Raw genomic sequence first — 25388 nt, 5'->3', positions numbered from 1 at the left:
TTCTTTGAGTTACGCCTGCCTCTGGCCGCTGTACCAGAGGACTCGGGACCGCCCCCGGACAGCCCATTTTTGAAAGCCCTGGGACATACGCACGTCCCGTGGCTTGCGCACGCCACCGAGCCTATGCAAAATAAGCTCGGCGCGCGCAGGGGTAGGTTTTTGGGGGTTACGCGCATAACCCTTTGAAAATCTACCCCAAAGTGCATCTGTCTGTTAACAAAAACAAACTTTTCAGCAATTTTTGAACACCTGTCAGGCTACTCTAATTTGGCCAAAATCAAAAGTTATGCAAATTGGTTATCTGAATTTACCACACAGGAAAAGTCTTCATAGACAATTCAGTACTCGTGCTACTCCAGGTCTGAAAGCAGCATAACACTCAGATGAAACACAACTACAGTAGGGTAAGGGGAAAGTGGGCACCCCTTCCATTATTATGAGTAGGAAGAATACATCTACTAAAATGGAAATCTTGTCCTGCTTTTTGTAGTTCTTTTTCCATTTCTGTTCCAGAATGTTGATCCAACACCTGATTAAAATCTGCAGTAAACACAAGCATTATTGGCCATGGGAAAACTATTTGCTATGCCACTAACCACATGCTAGACCTACTGCTTGTCAGCTTAATGGTACAGAAATTACTGTAGTCTTTTGGCAGCAGTAATATGACACGATGGGTAATAATGCTTGGCTTAACTGTATGTACTCAACCACACATGGTGCTCTATTTGGCCAGAAATTCAACATTGACCAATCCAGCTGGCCGACACAGAGTTTGGAGTTTCATTAAGCATCTCCCATATGAATAGATATTTAAATCAAAACACAGTACTTAGAAAACAAAATGGAAATTTAGGAAGACTAGATATCCAGAACAATTGCCAAAGGCATCTAGCAGCGTTAATAATGATTAATGTGGCTAAATTGTCCAGTTTGAAAATGGTGTCCCTCCAATATGGCTAAAAGTATGTACATTGTTTCATAACACCTGCACTTTTGGCTATTTCAAAAAGGTGTATGGCTCAGGCAGGGAAAACACACTCAGGGATTTCATTTTGAAATTCTGGCATGTATCTTGCACCTGTGGGAAAGTAGGTGCAAAGTCCTTTGGTACTTTTTGTTCCTGAGGTCCTGTGTATTTTCAAAATTGTCCCATATACAGGAACAATTCTGAAAGTTATTTAGAATACTGACAAAATGTGAACCCCGGGTTTAATAATGAGAAATACAGGTTCTTACCATGATACCCTTGTTTCATTGAAACCAGTCTTTTCCTATACAATAAAAAGGGTATAAACTAAACAATTCCATGTTTAATGTTCATTGTAGGACCAATAAGACTAATACACATAAGTGTGTGTGAAAGAGTAAATGAACCCCCAGGGTTCCTTAAAGAATTGACTAATTAATTGTGTGCTTACATAACTGGGTAACAAAAAAATCAAACTGCAATCTACATGAACGAATTTGGCCATTCCATCCTATATAAAGGTTTAAACAGTTATGAGTTTGGTCTTTACAATAAACAATGGTGGGAACTCAAGCCTTGATCAAAAAAACTTCAGAGGACCTACAAATGAGAGTAATTGATGTTAATCTATCTGGACAGTGTTACAAGACAATTTCTAAACATATGAGGCTCCATCCATCCATCCACTGTCATATGGATAATCTATAAATGGCAAAACGTTGAACACTACAGTGACTCTTCTCAGCAGCAGTCATCCTGCCAAGATCACCCCATGAGCAAACTAGAAGATCATCCATAAAATCATAAAGAACCCCAGACTAACATCTTAACATCTGTAGCCTCTCTCACTGCAGTTGATGTAAGGGTTTTTACATCAATCATCAGAAAAAAAAACTAAATGGGAACAGTGTTAGGATAGCTAGGAAGAAATCACTGATCTCTTAGAAAACAAAAAAAAACAGAACACTGCTGCCCACCTCAGGTTCACCAAAGAAATCTAGTTAACCCACAACACTTCTGGAATAACGTTCTCTGAACAGATGAATCAAAAACGGAACTTTCAGACATAACAAAATGTTTTGTATGGCAAAAACTAAACATTGCCTTCCAAAGAATCTCATGCATCTTTTCCAGCATGGTGGTACAGCTGACATGATGTGGAGCTGCTATGTTGCATCAGGACCTGGCTGGCTTACCATCATTGATGGAACCATGAATTCCACTTTGCATTACAAACTTCAGGAGGAAAGGGTCAGGTTATCCATCCATGAGTTGAAGTTTAGGTCATGTAGCAAGACAATAGCACTAAGCGTTCAAAGAAATTACTACAGAATAGCTTAAGAAGACAGAATTTGCTGCTTTGGATTGGCCATATCCAAGTTCTGACCTAATCCCTATTGAAATGTTGTGCAAGACCTGAAGTAAGGTGTTCATGCAAGGAAGCCCTCATATGTCAAAATGCTGAAACAGTTTTGTATGTAAGAATGGGCCAAAATTTAACAAGGGCAAAGTGAGTGATAAACAATTACAGAAATGTTTAGTTGAAGTTATTGCTTCTCATGAAGGGACCATTAGTTACTGAATGAAGGGTTCACATTTTTCACAAAAAGATACTTATTCTTGAATCTTTTTGTTGAATAAAAAATCAAAATATATCCTTTTTGTCTGAGTTGTTTATTCATTGGATTTATCTTATTGGGGTTTAGATTAGAATCTAATCATGTTTTGAGTATAAATTGTGCTAAAACACAGATCATCCTAGGGGCTCACAAACGTTTTCTTAGCGCTGTACCTGGAAATACTGTGATTTACTCAGGCAAATTAGCCAGTCCACTCTTCTCTATCGAGTTAAAAGTATAGATGGGTTTCTATAGCACATCTACTCTTAGGTGTGTTAAAAGAGATGTTCATGTGGGAGAGTTTAGCCTGGGGATAAACAGTACATATATATTTGCACTTTCAAATGTCAATGGGCTGTTTTATCCCCAGATGGCTGACTGCACAAATAGAAGGTGCAATGGAAGAATGCCCCTTTGTATGCCATACATCATACCTGCTAATTTTCAAAGAGAAACAACCTGGGTAATTTTTCTTTAAAATTAGCTACAAGGTACACACATACAAAAGTGCACAGATATCTGGCAACTAGACAGGATACTGAAAACTACCCCCATACTATCTATATTTTGGTAACTTTATATTAAAGGGCATTGAGACTTAACCTTCTGGACTACCAAGGCAACAAAAGATTGTGAAAACAATTGTTCCTTCTAATCACCTAAAGTACTTCTCTTTACAGTTGAACTTTTATCAGAATTAATATTTAGGATATAAAGTTATGTTTTACACATTGCCTAATTTAATGCACTCTGAATTTGGTAAAAAGTAGGTCATCTCTTTCACATGATTAAGGAAAAATCTCATAGATTTTATAGAATACAATCTTGTATTTAGACAATCACTACTGAAATACCACCATAAGCATGCTATATAAAGTATCTGAGAACGCAGAAAGATTAGAAAACAAAACAGTATTTTCACCCCTCCTTCTCTTCTTTAATCCATCATCCTCCCTGATGTATAAGCATTCTGGTTTTGAAATGTGAGCCGATGTGATTCAGCACTAAATTCAGATTGCTCTGACGCAGCTCAGAATAGATTTTCTGAGTATTCCTATAGTAAAGGTCTAGTTTTACAACTTTCAGGATTCAGTCCAGAGAGAAAGCATAATTTTCAAGGTTAATTTCATATGAGGCAGGCATAAGAACATAAAGTGCCATTCTGGGTCAGACCAATGACCACTGAGCCCAGCATCCTGTCCTTGATAATGGACAATTGGGGGCAACAGGAAATACCCAGAAGACCTTAATAGGGCAGCCAATTTCTTATCGCTTACTCTCTCAGAAGTAAGAGATAATGATTCCACAAGTCTGACTGACTAATAATATATCTCTCCGTCTTGTTCCATGCCATTCATGATTTTATAAGCCTATTCCACGCCACAATTCAGATTGCTCCATTGGGAAAACTGACCCTCCCGTGCCTTTCCCCCTTGCTCACCAGCTTCCCTGAACCCTCTTACCCCAGGAAATCTATAAAATTCATTTAAATCTTCACAGGACAAGAATGATTCCAGGTCGCCTTGCCACGGCCTCTATATCAAATGGTACTAGCAGACAGAGGCCAGCACCATTATGAATGTTAAGCATGTGACCTGCCCTGAACTATACCTTTGCAAGTGGTGGAATACAAACCTAAAAAAAAATAATTATTATTTTTATTCTACACAAAATGCACTGGTGCAACTTTGTTTACAAGAAAGTAATAATGGTATCGGCCTCAGTAAGCTGGCGCCATGTGAAATAGCAGTGGACAGGAGTGACCAGGTATCACTCCTGTCCCATTAAGATTTAAACAGATTTTGCAGATTTCATGGGGTAAAAGAGTCCAGGGAATGTTGGAGGCTTTGGGAAAAGGCCCGGAGGAAGGTGTGTGGATTTATTTTTTTGGGTTTTTTTAAATTTAATTTTATTTGCTTTAGATTTCACCTGTCAGGCACTTCAAAGCAGATTACATTCAGGTACTGTAGTTATTTCCCTGTCCTCAGAAGGCACACAATCTAGGGGGTCATTTACTAAGCCACCATATTTTATTGTGGGAGGGGACATATCCCATGAGGGGCGTTCCCATAGTATTTTTCCCCTTCCAGGAAAAATGTCATGGCGGCTCCTCGCAATATTTTTTCTGAAAAGTATTGCAGGGAAAAGGGAAAAATGCTTTGATCAGCCAAGAGCTTAGGGGGCACTCTGGGCCCGACTAAACAACAGGGCACTTTTGAAATGTCTTGGGGGAATCTGGAGGATGGACTAAGATGGAGGAAGGGGTTTGGATCGGGAGAGTGGCTGACTTTGCTTCAAGGGGAAGATTTGAAAAGAAGGGGCTGAGCATCGCTGCATAACTTACAAAACTATATATATATATATTTTTATTTTTATACCTTTGGGCTACCTCTGCAAGTGGCAGGGAGTTGGAAAGGGGCCTACCAGACCCCCAGGGGGAATTTTACATGGTGGGGGGAATGTTTTGGGCCACTGCTGGCCCTTTAATTGTCAGGGCCAGTCAGTGCGTTAACGACCCGATGCTCCAGGGAAACGCGTGCTACTTCTTTACAGGAATTAAGACGGCTTGCTTTACTTTTGGCAAGCCACATTAATTCATCTGCATAGAAATAGCTAGGCATGAGCTGCTTTTCATGTATTTGAACAAAGACTGCATGCAAAGCACCTCATTTTAAAAGACACAGGTTTTTAGGGAAAATATTGTGCAATATGGCCATATTGCTCACTAAACAGCATTTTGTTTGCATGTTGTACCTTATAACTCGCAAAAATTATATATATATATATATATATATATATACCCTTAAGGTTGTACCTGAGTCAATGGAGAGTTAAGTGACTAATCCAAGGTCACAAGTTACTGCAAAAGGATTTGAACCCTGGCTTCCCTGATTTATAGCCTGCTGCTCTAACCACTAGGCTACTGCTCCTTTCAAATAAATAAACCAAGCAAAAACAAAAAACAAATAAAATGTTCTAAAAGCCACTGAAACGAATAGCAAAATGAAAATAAAAAATGCCCAGGTATACCGCTAGTACTGCCTCTTCTCCGTTACTCTATTTATTTATTTATTTAAAGCTTTTTATATACCGGCATTCGTAGGACACATCATGTCGGTTTACAGGTAACTGTGAAAGGAAATTACAATGAACGATGATAAGAGGTTGGCTAGATAACACACGAAAAGTACATTTTTATAGAAGGTCAACGAGCATAACAAAATTTGGTTGAACTATTTGGATTTTTAGACAATCAAAAGTAAATAATCAAAAGTAAATAAACATATGAACTTATGTACAGTTAAAGGCAAATGGGGGCTGAGAGGGAGGGGGTAGGGGAATGCCATGCTATTGTACATGCACAGTAATGTTATTCTTAACAGTGGCTTCCACCATTTTACCTGGTACTGACATCAGGCTCATTGGTCTGTAATTTCCTGAAATCCTTTCTAAAACTGGCATTAGCAGTGGCTACCTTCCAGTCCTCAGGGACAGCGGCAGATTTTAGTGATAGATGGACAGATTTCAGATTATTAGTAGCAGATCTGTAATTTCATATTTCAGTCCCTTCAGAACTCTTTGGCAAGTACCATGAGGTTCTGGTGATTTGCTACCATTTAGTTTACCAATTTGCTCTACTATCTGTTCCAGAGTGACAATTATTAGTTTCAGTTCTTCTGAATCATCTCCTAAAAATGTGGGTATCTTCCCAACATCCTATGCAGTGAAGTCTGAAACAAAGAATCATTTAGTTTTTCTGCAGTGACTTTCATCGTCCCTGACTTTTACCCTTGTTTTGAATGTACTTGAAAATATTTTTATTTTTAGGTTTCTCCTCATTTTTTTCTTGACCTGCCTTATTTCATCTAAATTGCCGGTGCTTATGCTCAACTCCTATTTTCCTCAATAGGTCCATTTTTTAAAGAATGTATTTCTGATTTTAAAAGTCTCTTTCTTGGTACCATGTAGCCATGCTGGCATCTGTCTGCTCCTTTTTTGACACTCTTTAATTTGTTGAATAAGCTTTATTTGAACTTCCAATATGGTATTTTTTTTTCAAAACAATTTACTAATTAATAAAAACAGAAGAGGAGAAAAGACCCAACTTCCAAGAGAATTTAAATAATTTTTCCTAATTGTGCCATATGCATTATCTTAAATAGTGGGAGGACTGTCAGACATTTGAATTATCCACTCAATACTTTTTATGGAGATCCAGCAATATAATCATAGGTCCATGACATTCATGTCATTTCTTGTGCTCAGTGCAAAAAATAAAAACATGACTTTTAAAGTGTTTCAATGTTCTTCCCCTTTTTTTTTTTCTTTCTTTATTAATGCCTTAAAACACATAATAAAGTTTTACTTAACTTTCCAGATACAGCATTCATTTTAGTCCTCTGTCCTGCTATTTATGTGCAAGATATTGTATGTGGCACATTTAAAAGAGTGCAAGGTTTATGCCATTTTTACACAAATCTCCCAGTCTCATACAGACATGGTTCTTTTTTGTTTCCTTCAAACTACTTTCCCCATTTTATCGGTCTCCCTTTTTAAACTTAAATGCTACTGAAATCTATTTTCTTATTCTCTCTCCAGTGACAATATCTAATTAGACTGCATTATAATCATTATCAAATGGCTCTCCTACCGTTTTCCCTTCTCCAATAGGTCCTGCCTTCCACTGTGGACAAGATCTAAAGTTGGCAAGTCTGGCCACACTCTCTACACAGTTGATCTTGCCTTCCCAGAAAGAATCAATAAATAAAGTACACCGATATTGCTTGGTATTAAAGAATGGACTTTGTGCTGTGCAATACCTTGAAAAATACAATATTCTTAGTTTGTTTACAACCACTGCCATCTTGTGGTCTAACTTACAGACAACCTCAATGTTTCAACTTGTTCTTTTCAAGAAAATTCTAATAAATAAGAATTTATCAGATACACTGAAATAGTTTTCAGCCTTTCCTGTTTGCACAAATGTGTTTGACGCCAAAATATTAGAGCCAATGATTGTCCCCAAAAACTAAATAAATAAATAAAAGTACATCTTTTATTCAAAGACTAAATTGAAAGTGCCATTTATCTCAGCTGGACTTTGTAGTCTGAGAAATTCATACATGCTTTCCTGCGATATTCTAAAGTAATACACAAACAATACTATAATAAGCTATCACTTATAATTCATCACTTGAATAAAGTTCAAAGTTTTTGATGGCCGAAAAGAGAAAAGAAGAAAGTACAGGAACTGATTCTTTAGTCTTTAAACTTCTGGCCTATGTCCCGCCCGTCTTCCCACAATAAAGGGGAAAGTCGGTAATTGTGTATTTACACACACACACACACATACCTCCTTTATATTCATAAGCCAAGACTATGAATATATACAGGATGCCAATTTAATACATGTTTATGCATTGTCTCTTCCAAGCATATCAAATATTTGGGCAATGTGACAGGTCGACAAACTAAATGGAACTACTCTAACCTGCCCAGACACATTCCAGCAAACTCAGGTCCGTGCCATCACTATCACTATAAAGCTCTTTATTCCTTCAAAAACTGAGACGGAAGTGAAGATTCTATGAATAAGCACTAGAGGGAGCCCTCATTCAATCACTGACACTTTTTACCATTCTTTTCCCTCATTTAGATCCCAACATTGCTTTTTTTCATTTGTGGAGCTCTATTAGCTCTATGTATTGAACTCCTCTAAAACGTATTAAATGATGACAGTACCCTCATTAAATACCATGACCATCCTCTATGGATAATGCTTTTGCTGATACATGTCATTGATCTGGGAGCTATGAAACTACTGACCCAAAATATAACAGGAATAAATATAAATACTTTGTATGCTTAGCAAATAAGCAGCTATACCTAAATCGGGCAGATTTTAAATGCCCGGTGCGCATAAAATCCAGACCGTACACACGTGGCCGGGCCTTGTGCGCGCCGGGTGAATTTTCCAAGAGGCCCAGCCACGAGCGTAAAGGCCGGTATGCGCTCAAAGTGCTGGGCTTCTTGGAAGGGCTGGGCCTGAGAAAAAATGGTGGAAAGACAATTTACTGGATAAGCTGGAAATCAGACTCTTTTCTTAGGCAGGAAACTGAGATGCATATGGAGCACCACCCCACTAAGATGAAATCTGATACAAAGTAGACAAGGCATTACAACCAGGAGCTCACTGACTCAGTGCGCCGACGTGAGTGCCACCAAATCACAACCGTCCAAATTAGATACTTAAGCTCTCAGACTCAAAAGAGCTTTCATCAGCCGGATTAGATCCCATGCTACAGCAGACTCAATGGGAAGCTTCAACTGAAGCAAGCCCTGCATAAATCTAACAATTAGAAATCATAGCGAAATGGAGGTTTCTTCCACATTTATTTAACAGCTTTTTTTGCCCATATTTTCCAGGTCATGTCCAGCACGGGTTATAATAAAACACTCATAAAATCACAACACCACATACCACAATGTACAAAAACAATAAAATACAACAAAATTAAATTACATAAAAGCATCCTTAAAAATAGTGCCTTTAATTTCTTCCTAAAAACCCTAATATCAGGTTCCCTCTGTAACTGTATTAGAATAGCATTCTCTAAAATGGGGGCCACACAGGAAAACGCCCGAAAGCACATTACATGCAATCTGTAATTCCTTATTGGAGGAACAATCAGCAATCCTGTATCCTGTGATCTCAATGCCCTGGGCAGCACATATTTTTCTATCTCTTCCTTAAAGCACAAGGCTTATCCACAAACAATAGTTTGTGAACCATTACAAGAATTTTAAACCATCTCAATTTTATTGGAAGCCAGTGCAATTCTTTTATTACTAGAGTTATATGTTCTGCATTCTCTATTGCTAAAAGAACCTGTGCTACTGCACGTTGTAAAATCTGCAGGACTCTTATATGGGACTGAGGTAGTCCAACATATAACCCATTGCAGTAATCAAATTAGCCAAATAACATGGCCTGTAATATGGATCTAAATATCTCTGTAGAGAACCCTTAGCATTCTCAATTTATAGGACCCCACCTTAAGGAAACAGGTGGCTTCATTGTTAAACTTGATTCCAACATTATGCCCAAATTTCGTGCTTTAAAACAGAGAGTGGAATATGTACCCCATCATAATCCAAAAATTGTAATGCTTCCTGCTCTAAACTTCATCCAACCCGTAAAAGGGTGATTTTGCCATATTCAACACTAAATCAATGGATAACCAATCATTAAATGTACTCATATGGGACTGAAATATTACTTCTGGGAAGATGTCATTTTTTTCACAAAGGATAAAAAACTGATTGTCATCTGCTTACATTAAATACTTTAGCCCCAAAGAATTAAAAACTATGTACAATGGCTGCAAATAAATATTGAATAATACTGGAGACCAATAGGATCTCTGTGGGACCTCATGTAAAACAGACCTCCATATAGAATGTTTTCCCTTAATTTCCACACATCATCTCCTTTCCTGCAGGAATGATTTAAACCACTGGAGGATGACCCCCCTCTTATTCCTATCTCTGCTAGTCTTGCTATAAACTTCGCATAATTTAAAGTATCAAATGCAGATGCTATATCCAATTGTACCAAAATTCCCAAACGGCATCAGTCTAACTCACCAAGAAGCATGTCTAGTAGAGATAGCAGGAGGGTCTCCGTTTCATGGTTCTTTCTGAAACCAGATTGTTCAGATGCCAACACAGAATATTCATCACGAAAATCATTTGGTTGGACGACGACACTTTTTCTAAAGCCTTCCCTATCACTGGGAAGTTCGATATGGGGCTGTAGTTCAAAACTGTGTCTAGTGATAGATGTGGATTTTTTTGGACTGACCAAACAGTAACCAGTTTCAATTGAGCAGGGATTTCTCCCTCCAGCAGAGATCTGTTAAACATCCACTGTCTCGCCTCATAAGTTATTTCGCTCAGGCCTTTAATACAGGCAAATGGGCAAGAGTCTAGTCTGGAATATGTTGATTTTATCCTCTCAATACATGATTTATTTGTTTGCAGAAATTTATAGTCCACCAGTGTGATTTCCTGAACGATACATCAAGTACTTCCCTCTATCTCCAGAATCTAAGACGAAGTTCCAATATCACTAAACTGGATATAGATTCTATCCACCTTATCCTGAAAGTAGTTAGAAAATTCTTTACAACTGGGCAATATTTTCCCATAATCACCTGGTTTCTAAGTAGCTTCTTAAAAATGGAAAACAATTCCAACGGACGATTCAGGGCCATATTCACTTGTTTTGTCACAAAATATTTTTGGGGTTTTTTTTTTTTAGTCTCCCGTTAAAAAAAATAAATTTTTAGCAATAAACCATATTGATCTTTACTAACTTTAACCTTCTTTTTCCTCCAAATTCTTTCCGCCCTTCTTACTTGCCTACTCATGATCCCTAAATCCTTGCGTAAACCAAGGAGCTTTTCTACAATTACATTTTACACTAATCTCTTTTACTGAACAGAACTTATTGTAGGCTGCTCTCAATAGCCTATACCACTCTTGAACTAATGTATCCACTTATTTAAGATCCTTTCGTTCCTTTAAACATAATTAAAAAAAATTGGATTTAAGTTCCCTAACTCAAAGATCTGACCTATTTCTTTCCTCTCAGCCCTCACAAGTTTGTACCATCTACACTCAGGTAAACCCGGATAGAGCTGGCTTTAAGGTCAGAATGTGAAAGATGCAAAAGACCTTCAAGCATCTTTTCTGTTGGCCAAAATAATCTATCTAGGGTCTTATAATCACACTAGACTGTAAACATCCTCCATTTAAACCTCTAAGACCTTCACATGTACTTGCTCAGAAAAAACAAGGATGACTTCAGATATCTTTTCAGACAGACAAAGGAATCTTATCATAACTCCCTCCACATCCACACTGTGAGAACCAGAGACAGGATACTGGGATGGAGCAATGTTCCCTTGTTCTGAGTGGCAAAGGCAGGGCAAGATCCCAACTTGCTCAGTTTCTGCAGGTAAAAAATCCTGTAAAAGCAAAAACCATATCTGTCTTGAACAAAAGGAAGCTATGAGAATCATAGTTTCCTGGTCTTTTCAGAATGTTATTAAGGTTTGGGTCAGCAGAGACAGTGGAGGATGTGTGTGCAGACATCCTATCCCCCAATGAAGGGAATGGCATCTGCTACTAGTTTACCTTCTCATCACTTCCTATAAAGGATATAACAACATGCATGGGTGTGATCTGGACTGTGGGCTTTGACACCTTGATATATCTCTGTCTGTGTTATTTTGCTATACTAGAGGTACATAGGCATATCTCAGCTGCTTTTAGTTTCTGGATGATACAGTATATACTTATTTCATTGGTTCTTTATCTCTAACATGAGTTATGAGAGAAAGGTTGCATGAACCTTTTCTTGAAATTAGTTTCCTGCATTAATGCATAGATTTTCTTTTGGGGTTTTAATTTTTCTTAATGAGACACTGAATTTCTTTCAAATACATTCTATTGATCCTTAAATGGTATGTTTGAAAAATATTTAATAAAGTTATCCACACACAGACCCACACATTACCTTGGTTTCGCTTGTCCTAAACTAGGATTCAAAGTGATGGTCTCCATCGTGATTTCCAACTTGCGTACACTTCCAAAGAAATCTGTGATCAGAACATGTTGAGGATCTCTCTGAAAGAGATCAGTCCGGTGTCCAGGTGTGGAAACGCATAAACTTTTTGGACATACCTGAAACTAATTAATTATACTGGTGGTTAAAATGTTTATAGCTTTCAAACAATTACTTTTCTTGAATAAAAAATATTCAGCTTTATCTTATAGAACATCGACACACTGATTATCTAGGCATTATTAAGAAAGCCGAGTTGCTTACCTGTAACAGGCTCCATCTGATGACACACATGGGTGACATCAGATGGAGCCCAGCACAGAAAACTTCTAAAGGTTTTCAGAACTTTGACTTGGAATACTGAGCATGCTCAGCCTGCCCTATACCACACGTCCACGCGGGGTCCTTCTTTAAGTCTCATAACATAGAATTATGATTAAAAATAAAAAATAGGAGGAACCCAACTCCGCGGGGTAGCGGACAGGTTTTGTGATGACTAACATCCTGCTATCCTTGGAGAACACCTGTTACAGGTAAGCAACTCTGCTTTCTCCAAGGACAAGCAGGATGGTAGTGCTCATATATGGGTGAATCCCTAGCTACAGGCCACTCCTCAAAACAAAAGGGGGACCAATAGACACCAACTAGGTGCCAACAGGCACAACAATAACGGAAACAGAGGGGGAGACAGCCTGAACCCAAACAATGGGACCTAGGCAGGGAGCGTTGGGTTTTACACCTCAAAGAGATTCCGAAGGACAGACTGGCCGAACCTACTGTCACATTGGCCATCCCTATCCAGACAATAGTGAGATGAGAATGTATGATGAGAACTCCGCGTCGCAGCCTTGCAGATCTTGTCCACGGAACTGCTCACAAGTGGGCCACCAACATTGCCATGTCTCTGACAGAACGAGCCTTGACATGACTCTCAAGATGCAGTCCTGCCTGGGCATAACAGAAGGAGATGCAATCTGCTAGCCAACTGGATAATGTCTGTTTGGCAATGGCAACTCCCAACCTATACTTATCAAAAGAAAGAAAAAGTTGGGTGGAATGCTATGGGCTTCTATCCACCCCAGATAGAAGGCTATGGTTCACTTGCAGTCCAAATTGTGCAGTGCTCATTCGCCTTGGTGCAAATGAGGCTTGGGAAAGAAAGTTGGCAAGATGATACACTGGTTAAGATGGAAGTCTGACACCACCTTAGGCAGGAATTTAGGGTACATACACAAGACCACCCTGTCATGATAAAATTTAGTATAAGGTGGATAAGTCACTAAGGCCCGGAGCTCGCTGACCCTGCGTGCTGAAGTGACTGCCACAAAAATATGAACTTCCAGGTCAGGTAGTTCAGGTCACAGGTGCACAGCGGCTCAAAAGGAGCTTTCATTAGCTGAGCTAGTACCACTTTGAGGTCCGAAGACACAGTGGGAGGCCTTAGGGGAGGCTTCAACTGAAGCAGATCCCGCATAAAATATACAAATATAGGCTGTACAGAGATGGGCATACCATCTACACCATGGTGGTATGTGCCAATTGCATTCAGATGGGCACTCAGATGGATCCTAACAGAATTGGTTTTCAAGCCAGCCTCCAACAGATGTGGAAGGTAATCAAGCAGTTTTTGTGTGGAGCAGGAAAATGGATCTAGAGCCTTCTGCTCACACCACACGGAAAACCTCCTCCACTTCAGTACGCAGGACCTTCTAGTGGAAGGCTTTCTAGAAGCCACTAGGACCCAAGCCACATCCTCTGAAAGATTGAGTGGTTGCAGGATTAACCTCTCAACATCCAGACTGTGAGCAACAGGGCCTGGAGGTTGGGATGCCGAAACCTCCCCCAATCCTGCATGATGAGATCTGGGGAAATCCCCAGACTGCTCAGTTTCTGAATGGATAACGCCTGTAAGACTGGAAACCATACTTGTCTCAGCCAATGAGGGGCTATGAGGATCATAGTCCCTCTGTCCTCACAAAGCTTCAAGAGTCTTCGCCAGCAAAGGAATTGGATGATACACACTCAGAAGACTCTTACCCCTATGACGGGCAAGGGCATCCAAGGCTAGTTTGCCATCTGTCCTGTACAGGGAACAGAACTGAGTTACCTTTCTGTTCCAGGGGCATGTGAACAGATATATGTCTGGGCTCCCTCAGAGGCAGAAAATCCACTTGCCTCCTCCTGATTCAGGGACCATTCATGGGGTCTGAAAGCACAACTCAGTCCCTCTGCTACCACGCTCTTAGTACCTGCCAGATATGTTGCCCGGAGCACCATCCCATGGGACAGGGCCCATGACCAAATCTGAACCACTTCTTGACACAGGAGGTATGATCCCATACTCCCTGCTGGTTGACATACCACATCGCTACCTGGTTGTCTGTTTGGATCAGGACATCCATGGTTAAGACAATTTGTGTAGGACTCCTCCAGAAAGAGATCCCCTGTTCCAGATTGGAGAGTAACTGCCACCAAGACAAAGAGTCCTGGAGAGATGGATGACTCGGATGCGAGCCCGGATGCTCTGCGTGGCACAGCACCACTGCGACTTCAGGGTCTATTGGGATCTGCGCATGTGTAAATGTGCCAAAGAACTGACATGGACGGTTGCGGCCATGTGGCCCAACAACCTCAACATGTGCTGCGCTTACACCTGCTGGTTCCCCTGGATCTCTGCCGCAATGGACACCAGGGTGGCAACCCATGAACAAGGCAGGAAGGCTTTTGCCTGAGCCGTGTTTAATAGGGCTCCTATAAAGTCTAATTAAGGTGATGGACTGAGATGGGACTTTGTATAGTTGATGACTAATCCCAATGACTCCAACACCCGGATGGTCAAACTCATGGACCGAATGGCCCCTGCCTGAGATGTGCTCCTGACCAGCCAACTGTCCAGATAGGGGAAGATATGTACTCCTAGCCTAAGGAGGTGCGCCGCCACCATGGTCAGGCATTTTGTGAAGACACGTGGGGCTGACGTTAGTAGAAACGGCAACACTCTGTAGTGGAAGTGCTGTTTCCCCACCACAAATTAGAGATACTTCCTGTAACTTGAGAAGACTCGACATGTGTTTACACATCCTTTAAATCAAGGGAGCATAGCCAGGCTCCGCTTTGCAGAAGGGGGCTCAAGGTATCCAGCAAAACCATCTTGAACTTTTTTTTAGGAACTTGTTCAAAGCCCTTAAGTCTAGGATTGACTCTGTCCTCCTGTTCTCTTTGGAATCAAGAAATATCTGGAGTACAATCCCTGCCCTCTCTGCCTTGGTGGAACAGGCTTGACCACCCTGGCTGTTAAGAGGGTGGACAGCTCCGCAAGTAGTACTTACTGATGTGCTACCAGCCCCCAAAATGGGCATATGGGAGGCAATTTGACGGGACACAAAATAGATTTAATTGGTACCCCTGCCAGACGATGGACAGAACCCCCTGAGCCGAGGATAGCAGCCTGCCCCTGACTGGGGTATCCAGCATTTCAGGTACAGGCAATTGGTTTATGCTCCCTCCAATCCAGTCAAAACCCCATCCCGGGAGTTGACAAACATCGGATGGGGCTTGGGAGCTCTCTGCTGCCTGGGGCAGCCGCTGAAGCTCACATGCTGTTGATGGGAACGAGGGGGTGGAGGATAGTACCTCCTCTGGCGACAGAAAGACTTCCTTTGCCCCTGCCTCGCTGACCTCCTGGATGAGGAGGATGGGTACGGAGTGCCAGCTGTTGGAGGATCTCATGGTAATCCCACAACTGAGCCACCACATCCCTTACCCAATCTCCAAAGAAATTCTCCCTAGTACACGGCACATCATTCCTGAACCTCTGGATGAAGATCCAAGGCCTGCATCCATGCCATTCTGTGGGTGACAATTCCTGCTGCAGAGGCCCTTGCTGCCATTTTTTAATCATCATAGGTCACCCAGACCTCATGTTTTCTGCACTCCAGGCCCTTCTGCACCAGCAACAAAAGGGAGTCCTGCTGCTGCTGAGGCAGCTGCTCAGCTATCTCCTGCACCTTATCCAGAGCTCCCGCAAGTATTGGCTCATGTAGAGCTGGTAGGAGGCAATGCAGGCCATAAGCATGGCTGCCTGGAACACTTTCCTCCCAAGAGTATCTAATGCTGTGGTCCTTCCATGAGGGCACAGAGGAATGGGTCTGATCATGCTTGGCACTCTTGAAGGCAGATTAGATGACCACTGATTGGTGGGGGAGCTGATGCTTATCACATCCAGTTGCCTTCTGGACGAGGTAGACCACGTCCTCCTTCCTGTTAAAGGAAGGCACTGAGGGGTGTTCTCATATCCTCAACAGCCACTCCCCAATCCAAAGAGTTTCTCCATCTTTCGAGTTAGGTGCAATGTCCCTTTGGGGTCATTTGGGCACACTTGCGCAAACCCAGACGTCATGTGATGCTCCCAGGCAGAGGACACATATATCATGGGGGTCCCCGATAGACATAGCCCTCAAGCACCAGACTTATCAACAAAAACTGGTAGTAGCCATGATAGAAGCAAAAAAAAAAAAAAGAGGGATGCAAAATGGCAATGATAGCGGCAGCAGCTATGACCAGCAGGCACCAAGGCACTGCCACCACAGGGGAGGCGAAATGAAATAAACTTACCCAAAAACACCAAGAAATCTATCTGAGGCAGCTATGGGAGGGACCAAGAGGGACCCGGGATAGATAAAATGCAAGGAAAACCCAAGAAAATCAAGGAAAAAAGTTTTCCACAAGTTTTAAAGAAAAAGAGCTCACTCACACCGCGATGCAAAAGCTTCACAGAAAAAAAACAGACTGAAGAGGGTCTCCGCATAGACGCGTGGTATAGGGCATGCTCAGAATGCCAAGTCAAAGTTCTGGAAACTTTGTCAGAAGTTTTCCGTGCCGGGCTCCATCTGATAATGTCATCCATATGTGAAGATTACCATCCTGTTTGTCCTTGGAGAAAGGTATATTAGGGATATATTTCTGGCAGTGCTATTCCAATTTACTGCAGCACCAATAAAGTACATTATAATACTCAGCTCATAAAACTTTTGAATTTGTTATACATTTCATCAACAATATTGAGGAAAATAAGAATCACATCTTTTATGTGCATTTAAAAAGTGATCTACTTCAGATTCTTTAAACGGCATTATAAAATCCAGAAATACAGAATTCAATGACATTGTAGAAATGCTTTACATTGGCAAGTGTAATTGGTGTATCAAATTCAACTTTTAATGGGATTATATGGCTTTCCATGAGCAGAAAATGAGGCATTTAATACATCTTAAAAATAAAAAAAAAAGAGCCATACTCCATCTTATCATCCCCCTTGCACTTCCTGATGGCAAAACGTGAACCCTCCTCGGTATGACAAAGAAATAAGCCCCCCCCAATATATCCCACCTGCTTATATTTTCGGTAAGGCTAATTTTTGGCAGAGCAGAGTAGGCAATGGGGGAAGGGAATATTTCTTTGCTGGAAGGGAACATCAGGGATGTTTCTTGCTGATTGGTTAGGTGGGTAGAAGGAAGACTTTGGGGGTATTTCCTTGTCCCACCAGGATGGAAGGGAGTGATAAGGGGTATTTTTTCATCAGGTCCTTGAACTATGTGGACGAGAAAAATGCATTAACTCTAATTTAAATATTACCATGGGACTATATTAAGCACAATGCATGGTATGCTTTCCATAGCATTCATGTGCTATACATATTGGGGTAGATTTACAAAAAGGGCGCCCTCGCGTACTTTTGTAGGCGCATCAGGCACAAACAAAAGTACGCGGGATTTTAGCGGATACGCGCGTAGCCGCGCGTATCCGCTAAAATCCTGGATCGGCGCGCGCAAGGCTACCAATTTCGTGTAGTCGGCGCGCGCCGAGCCGCGCAGCCTACCTCCGTTCCCTCCAAGGCCGCTCCAAAATCGGAGCGGCCTCGGAGGGAATTCGCTAACGCCCTCCCCTCACCTTCCCCTCCCTTCCTCTACCTAACCCACCCCCCCCCCCCCGGCCCTGTCTAAACCCCCCCCTACCTTTGTTGGGGGATTTACGCCTCCTAGAGGGAGAAGTAAATCCCCGCGCGCCAGCGAGCTGCTGGCGCGCCTAGACGCAACCCGGGGGCAGTTCCGGAGGGCGCGGCCATGCCCCCGGACCGCCCCGGGCCGAAACCACGCCCCCGGGCCCGCCCCCGAAACGCAGCGTCCCGCCCCAAAAATGGCGCGCCGCTCGGCCCCGCCCCTGACACGCCCCCCTCGGAAAACCCCGGGACTTACGTGAGTCCCGGGGCTCTGCGCGCGCCGGTAGGCCTATTGAACATAGGCGCACCGGCGCGCAGGGCTCTTAAAATCCACCCCATTATTAGTTGGTACATCAGAAATACAACTAACAGCCACACCAAAAAAAAAAAAAAAGAAAGTCCATTAATTTTTAGCATGGTTTTAATATTTCAGCCCCTGAGGGAGGCAGCCATTGCTGGTCTCCACAGCAATGAACTCTGCTATGTCATTACACTATCATAATGGCAGAAACCTATCTTAATACCTCAACTGACCAGAGCAGATTGCCAGAATTAGTGAACTAGATCCAAAATGTCAGCAAAACGTTAAAGAAATAACTGTGCACAGTGCTACATTAACACAGTATTACTATATATTGCAACAGTAACATGAATTAGGATATCAGCAGTGCAGATTGGGGATGTGCAGATTTTTTCATTTAGTAATAGTATGTGCTAATTTGTTTAGTGTGCACTAAATAAAATAGTGCGCAGTATCCCGAAACAAAAGGAAACTCAATGAAGCAAAACGAAAAACAATGAAAATGTTGAGCCTAATGCAGGCAATGTGTGAAAACTAAAGTTTGCTGGTCTATAAGAATGTTTTACACTTTTCTAAACTTAAACAGATTGAACTTTAAATACAATTACGCAAATCTTTCTTTAGGAAAAAAATATTTCCATGAATATTTGAAATAGAAAATATCCTAAAAATGGACTTCAGTTTTTGACTGCAACCATTTGTCTTTTTTTTTTTTTTTTGCACGTACGTGGTTAAAAATAGATGATTTGATAAACTACTAAAGACATTTCAAAGCATTCAATATCAACCCCCATATGATTTCAAACCCAGCTCCCAACGGTTTCTTTTTAAAAGTAGGCTTCATTGCAAATACCTTCAAAGCCTTCAGGTCATAAGCTGCTTACCAATTCTTTTTCATGCGACTCACCAAAGGCAAATTTACAGCCCCACTTTTATTTGAACTTTTATTGAACTTGTTTTCTTTCATGAGGCAGGCACATGAAACACTTCTATTCAAGTATAGTTTTTAAATTATTTTTTTAAATGCCAAGAAAGAAAGGAAATCTCGCTACTAAATGCTCTGCATATATATTTTATTTTACCAATAAGAGTTTGAAACCTGCCTTAAAACGTTCAAGTGGTACACTCTCTTCTATCATTTAAACCAAAAGAAGCAATGCCCTCCCACCCCCCCCTACCATTTACTATTACAGGAAATGCTCATCCTGAATTAATTTAAGATAGCTAGCTCCTCACAAACAGTGTACTTGTGAGAAGTTAATTAAACATGTAAGGCGATGGGGGCCAGATGGGATACATCCAAGGGTACTACGGGAACTTGAGATGCCCTGGCAGCTCTGCTGGCTGACTTTTCAATACTTCTTTAGAGTCTGTTTCAGAGGAGTGGAAAAGTGCAGATGTGGTTCCAATTCATAAAAGTGGAAGTAAGGAGGAGGCTGGGAACTACAGGCCAGTTATTCTGACCTCTGTGATGAGCAACCTAATGGAAAACAGAGGATAAACAGAGGAAAACAGAGGAAAACAGAGGATAAAGAGAGGATAGTGCAATTTTTGGAATCCAATGGATTGCAAGATCCGAGACAGCTTGGATTTACCAGAAGTAAATCTAGTCAGATGATTCTAATCACTTTCTTTGATTGGGTGACCAGAGAGTTGGATCAAGGGATAGTACTAGAGGTAGTATACTTGGATTTCAGCAAGGCCTTGGACACGGTTCCGCACAGACTTATAAATAAATTGTGCGTCCTTGGTATGGATCCCAGAGTGACTGACTGGGTAAGAAACTGGCAGAGTGGGAGCGACAAAGGGAAGTGGAAAATGGAATTTTCAGTTAGGAGGGTTTGGTTCTAGTGGTGTGCTTCAGGGAGCACTCTTTAGACTGGTTCTTTGCAACATTTTTGTAAGTGACATAATGGAAGGGTTGTCAGGAAGGGTTTGTCTTTTTGCCGATGATACCAGTCTGTAACAGGGTGGACAGCCAGGAAGGTGAGGAAAACATAAGGAGGGATCTAGCGAAGCTTGAGGAATGGTCTAACGTCTGGCAGCTAAGATTTAATGCTAAAAAATGCAGAGTAATGCATTTAGGATGCAAAAACCCAAGGGACAGATACAGTATTGGAGATGAAATTCTTCCAAGCATAAAGGAAGAGCAGGATCTGGGGGTAATTGTAACTGATGATCTTAAGGTGACCAAACAGGTGGATAAAGCAACAGTAAAAGACAGAAAGATGCTTGACTGCATAGAGAAAGGAATGGTCAGCAGAGGGAGGGAGGTGATATTGCCACTGCTAGGTCCCTGGTGAGACATCACTTGGAATACTGTGTACAATTCTCGAGACCACACCTTCAAAAGGATATAAACAGGATAGAGTCGGTCCAGAGGGTGGATAGAAACAGATTTACTCCCAGGAAGGTCAGCTGAAAACGAGGTCCGGGGCGAGCGAGCTGAACCCGGAACTTGAGGACTGATAGTACTTCAGGATCAGGACAGGACAAAGGACATCAGAAGCAAGACTTGGAACATCAGGGTTGGAATATAGGACATCGTATATGGACGGATACTGGTACCTTGGGACATCAGGACACCTATGGCATCTGTACATCAGGGAGCTTCTAGAGAGGAGGACCACAGGGATGGCTGGAACATGACAGACGAAGACATCAGGAGACTGGAGCGTCTGGACATCCGAAGACAAGGGGACGTCAGGACACCTGAAGACGAGAAGACATCTGGAAACACGGTGACACTGGGACATCTGAAGGCACGGAGACATTAGGACATCTGAAGACAAGAGGACGGGATCAGACAAGAGACCAGAACATGGAATGAAGACAACGACTGAGGTTCAAGAACCATGGATGAAGACAAGGAGGACCAACAAAGAACAGAGTGCCTTGAAAAAGTGAAGAAGGATCATGGAGGACTCCTGGAAAGAAGAGCTGGAACTGAAGATCCAGGAGAGGTCCAACTCCATGACCAACTCCTTGCGAAGGCGAAGACTGACTGAAGAGGAAACACCTCGATGACATCACAAGGAGAAGCCAGAAGGACTGGTCCTTTAAATAGGCTGAAGAGGCGTGGCCCCGCACCTATGGAAGAAAGCAGGACCTCGGACAGCAACATGCTGTGAAGAGGAGTTGAAGCAGCTAAGTGAAGGGCAGAACTACTTATCCAGCTAACCGGATCATGCATCAAAATGCGTTAACGCCATAGTGCATGCGAAACATATATTATCGCGTGGTGCGAATGCAAATTTTTGAGGTGGCAGGCTCAAGGAAGGAGTCTGGGTGGGTTTTAGTTAAATTAGGGGCCACATAGCACCGTGCGATAGCATAACGCATGCTATCGCATGGTTTTAATGCCAAAAATAACTAGTTTTTTTCCCTGGCGTTAAGAACATAAGAACATAAATTGCCATGCTGGGTCAGACCAAGGGTCCATCAAACCCAGCATCCTGTTTCCAACCGAGGCCAAAACCAGGCCACAAGAACCTGGCAATTACCCAAACACTAAGAACCACCCATGCTACTGATGCAATTAATAGCAGTGGCTATTCCCTAAGTATAATTGATTAATAGCCATTAATGGACTTCTCCTCCAAGAACTTATCCAAACCTTTTTTGAACCCAGCTACACTAACTGCACTAACCACCTCCTCTGGCAACAAATTCCAGAGCTTTATTGTGCGTTGAGTGAAAAAGAATTTTCTCCGATTAGTCTTAAATGTGTTACCTGCTAACTTCATGGAATGCCCCCTAGTCCTTCTATTATTCGAAAGTGTAAATAACCGAGTCACATCTACTCGTTCAAGACCTCTCATGATCTTAAATACCTCTATTCATATCCCCCCCCCCCTCCCCAGCCGTCTCTTCTCCAAGCTGAACAGCCCTAACCTCTTCAGCCTTTCCTCATAGTGAAGCTGTTTCATCCCCTTTATCATTTTGGTTGCCCTTCTCTGTACCTTCTCCATCGCAACTATATCTTTTTTGAGATGCGGCGACCAGAATTGTACACAGTATTCAAGGTTCGGTCTCACCATGGAGCGATACAGAGGCATTATGACATTTTCCGTTTTATTAACCATTCCCTTCTTAATAATTCCTAACATTCTATTTGCTTTTTTGACTGCGATATGTCTGAAATGGCCATAACGTAATTTGCGATAAATTTTTGGAATTGCATTTTGGCCATTTCTGGGCTTGGGGAAGAGAGAGAGAGCGAGTACCTCTGGGGAGGGCCTCACCATGTGCACCTATTTATATCTCTATAGGAGGGCCACCTGATAGATCGAGGTGAGGTGTTAGTGGTGGTTTAGTGTTTATGGGCCTGTTTCGCATGTAGAGTGAGATGTACAAACAGCACAATACACATTGGTGTAGGTTTGACGTCATTTGGAGTAAGGAAAGTCTCACAAAGATGAAATTTCTACTATGTTCTCTCACCCTAGCTTGATGGACTCTACAGTAGAATTTTCATCTCGGCTTCTAGCTGCTCATAATGCCACACAGAGTTTGCCTGCTCCATAGACCAGATCTACAATTCTGTATGCAGCAGAAGAGAACAGATCTTTGGGAATCCATTTGCACATAGGTTCTTACAGTTTATAGAAAATATTTACAAAAATCACTGATAAAATATACAAAATATATGCAATCTTATTTTTTCCTTCTACATAATGAATGCTGCAAACTTTTTAGCTCAGTTGCATTTCTAACAAACTATAACATTGTCGAATGTTACATTACCACATCTAGCACTTTTCATACTACCTGGGAAAATCTAATGCTTTCAGCCATGTATATCAGATCCTGGGGAATATTAATATGAAGGAAATATCTGACAGTTCAAAACCATTTTGCATAATGTGTAGGTTTTAGCAAGTAATTTGGATTATGAGAGTATAATGAGCAACTGGCTTCGATTCTCTTGGGAAGAAGTACTCAGATGCAACCTTTCCAAAAGCATAGCTTCAAATTTCAGGAAGTCATAAGAATTACTGATCACAAACATGAGACAGTAAAATATGTAAGTGTAACATTTTCATGACAGAAAGAACAAACTTGCTTTTACTGATTGCATGCAAGATGTATCCAAATTTTACACTGCAGTACAGCCTTTAGAAACAACAGGGAATGCATCTCATTTGGATCTGAGGGTATTTCACCAAAAACCAGACTGACCACTATTATAGAAAGGATGCTAGGCCTAGTGGACCATTGGTTTACCCAGTAAGGCATGTCTTACATTCTTCTGTTATGTATTGAAGGCCTGAAGAGATAGCAATAATCAAAGCATTCAATCCGACCACAGTTTTTTTACTCAATGTTAGTTAGATATGTATAAATGAAAATCCTTGAGAAAGACCATCCATGAGAGTTGGGTGTAGAGTGAAATGAGTAGCATGTACTACACCGTGGACTAAATTAGTTCTAAAGTTCTGCTTTATTTTTTTTTTAAGACAACAAATCATGCAAACTACAGCATAACAAGGAAAATGATGAGTGCCAGTTTCTTATCTATTCTAGAGGTCCTCGCCAGCTTGACTCCACTTAGTGACACACTCCTTGTTTATATGAATAATTTAACGAGAGGCTCCCAGAAGCCCCCTCTAGCTTATCACTAAAGGAGGACATCTGTTGCAGATGACCCTTGATATAAATCTATGATTTACCTCTTCAATTCACTTTACGCTTCTGGGATAAAATATACAGTACATCTAGTGAGAACTAACTTCATTTATTTATTTATTTATTTTTAGATTTTTATATACCGGTGTTCCTATATGAAATAAAGATCACATCGGTTTACATTGAAACAGAACATGAAAATTGCCAAAAGGCATTACATAGAACAAGGTTTCTTACAAATCAAAGGTTTCTTACAAATCAAAGGTTTCATACAAATCAATTACTTTGTACTATACCACATATAAACTTATATACAAGGCTATAGTATTAATTCCATTATTCATTGTTTACAGTCACGCTGTCAAATAAATTATATATATATGTGCCATACTACTTTTAAAATGAAACTCAAGACTTGGCTCTTCCTACAAGCATTCCCAGAGAGCTAAGAGCAGGAAGAATGACAACCCTTATATCTTACTGCAATAATGTAATGTTTATTATACTATATCTCTGTTTTTGAAGTTGATTTATATTGTAATCTGCTTTATAATAGTTTTAACTGTTCGATATGTTTAATGTAAACCGCCATCCAGGCGATAGTTATCTCTGTTACCTGTAAACTGGAGTGATATGTATATTATACAGGAACTTCCGGTATATAAAAACCAAAAATAAATAAATAAATAAATGTGTGTATGTATATTTATTTATTTATTTATTGGTGAGAAAATCTGCAGCATGTCATCCAAAAGTAAGGCTAATACATGCCTCAACTTTCAGAGAGATAGTACAGTTGAAAAGCTGGCCTTTTGCTGAAATCAATGGAATATTCAATATTCTTGACAGTGGCTCTTTTTAACTCTGATGATCAGAGGAAGGAGGTCCTAACATGAGCCAAGCTAAATCAGCCCCTTTGTAGATGCATGTTGGATACATAGCATACATTTTCTCTCACAACCAAACTGGAAAAGGGTGCTAAACTTTCCAAAATGCTAAAGATTATGCACTACTATTCTCTCAACAGGTGAATTCCAATGGTGACATTCTTAGAGAAACTCGAATTTTAACATACAAGTTCAGCATAGATAATTTAAAAGTTTGCTGCTGTGAAATGCTTTTGAAGAAATGTTTACAAGTAAATTTTAAAAGGTCCATGCGCCCATTAACATGCATATTGGGCATATGAGCAAAAATACGCTTGATTTTAGATTGTGGGAGAGAGTGAGAGATTCTTTTAA

At 41.0% G+C, this 25388-nt stretch overlaps 1 protein-coding gene across 2 annotated transcripts in view; it reads right to left on the bottom strand.

Annotated features, from left to right (window-relative positions):
* Window positions 1-25388, bottom strand: part of PIGK (phosphatidylinositol glycan anchor biosynthesis class K) — a 224907-nt gene that overhangs the window by 128826 nt on the left and 70693 nt on the right. For both annotated transcript variants that reach the window (XM_029618432.1, XM_029618431.1), the window contains exon 9: window positions 12173-12345. In XM_029618432.1, the coding sequence (XP_029474292.1) occupies window positions 12173-12345 (173 nt within the window). The remainder of the gene's footprint in view (window positions 1-12172; window positions 12346-25388) is intronic.

Source organism: Rhinatrema bivittatum, chromosome 10, assembly GCF_901001135.1.
Source record: "Rhinatrema bivittatum chromosome 10, aRhiBiv1.1, whole genome shotgun sequence".
Classification (NCBI taxonomy): Eukaryota; Metazoa; Chordata; class Amphibia; order Gymnophiona; family Rhinatrematidae; genus Rhinatrema; species Rhinatrema bivittatum.
This window is presented reverse-complemented; position numbering and strand designations above follow the sequence as displayed.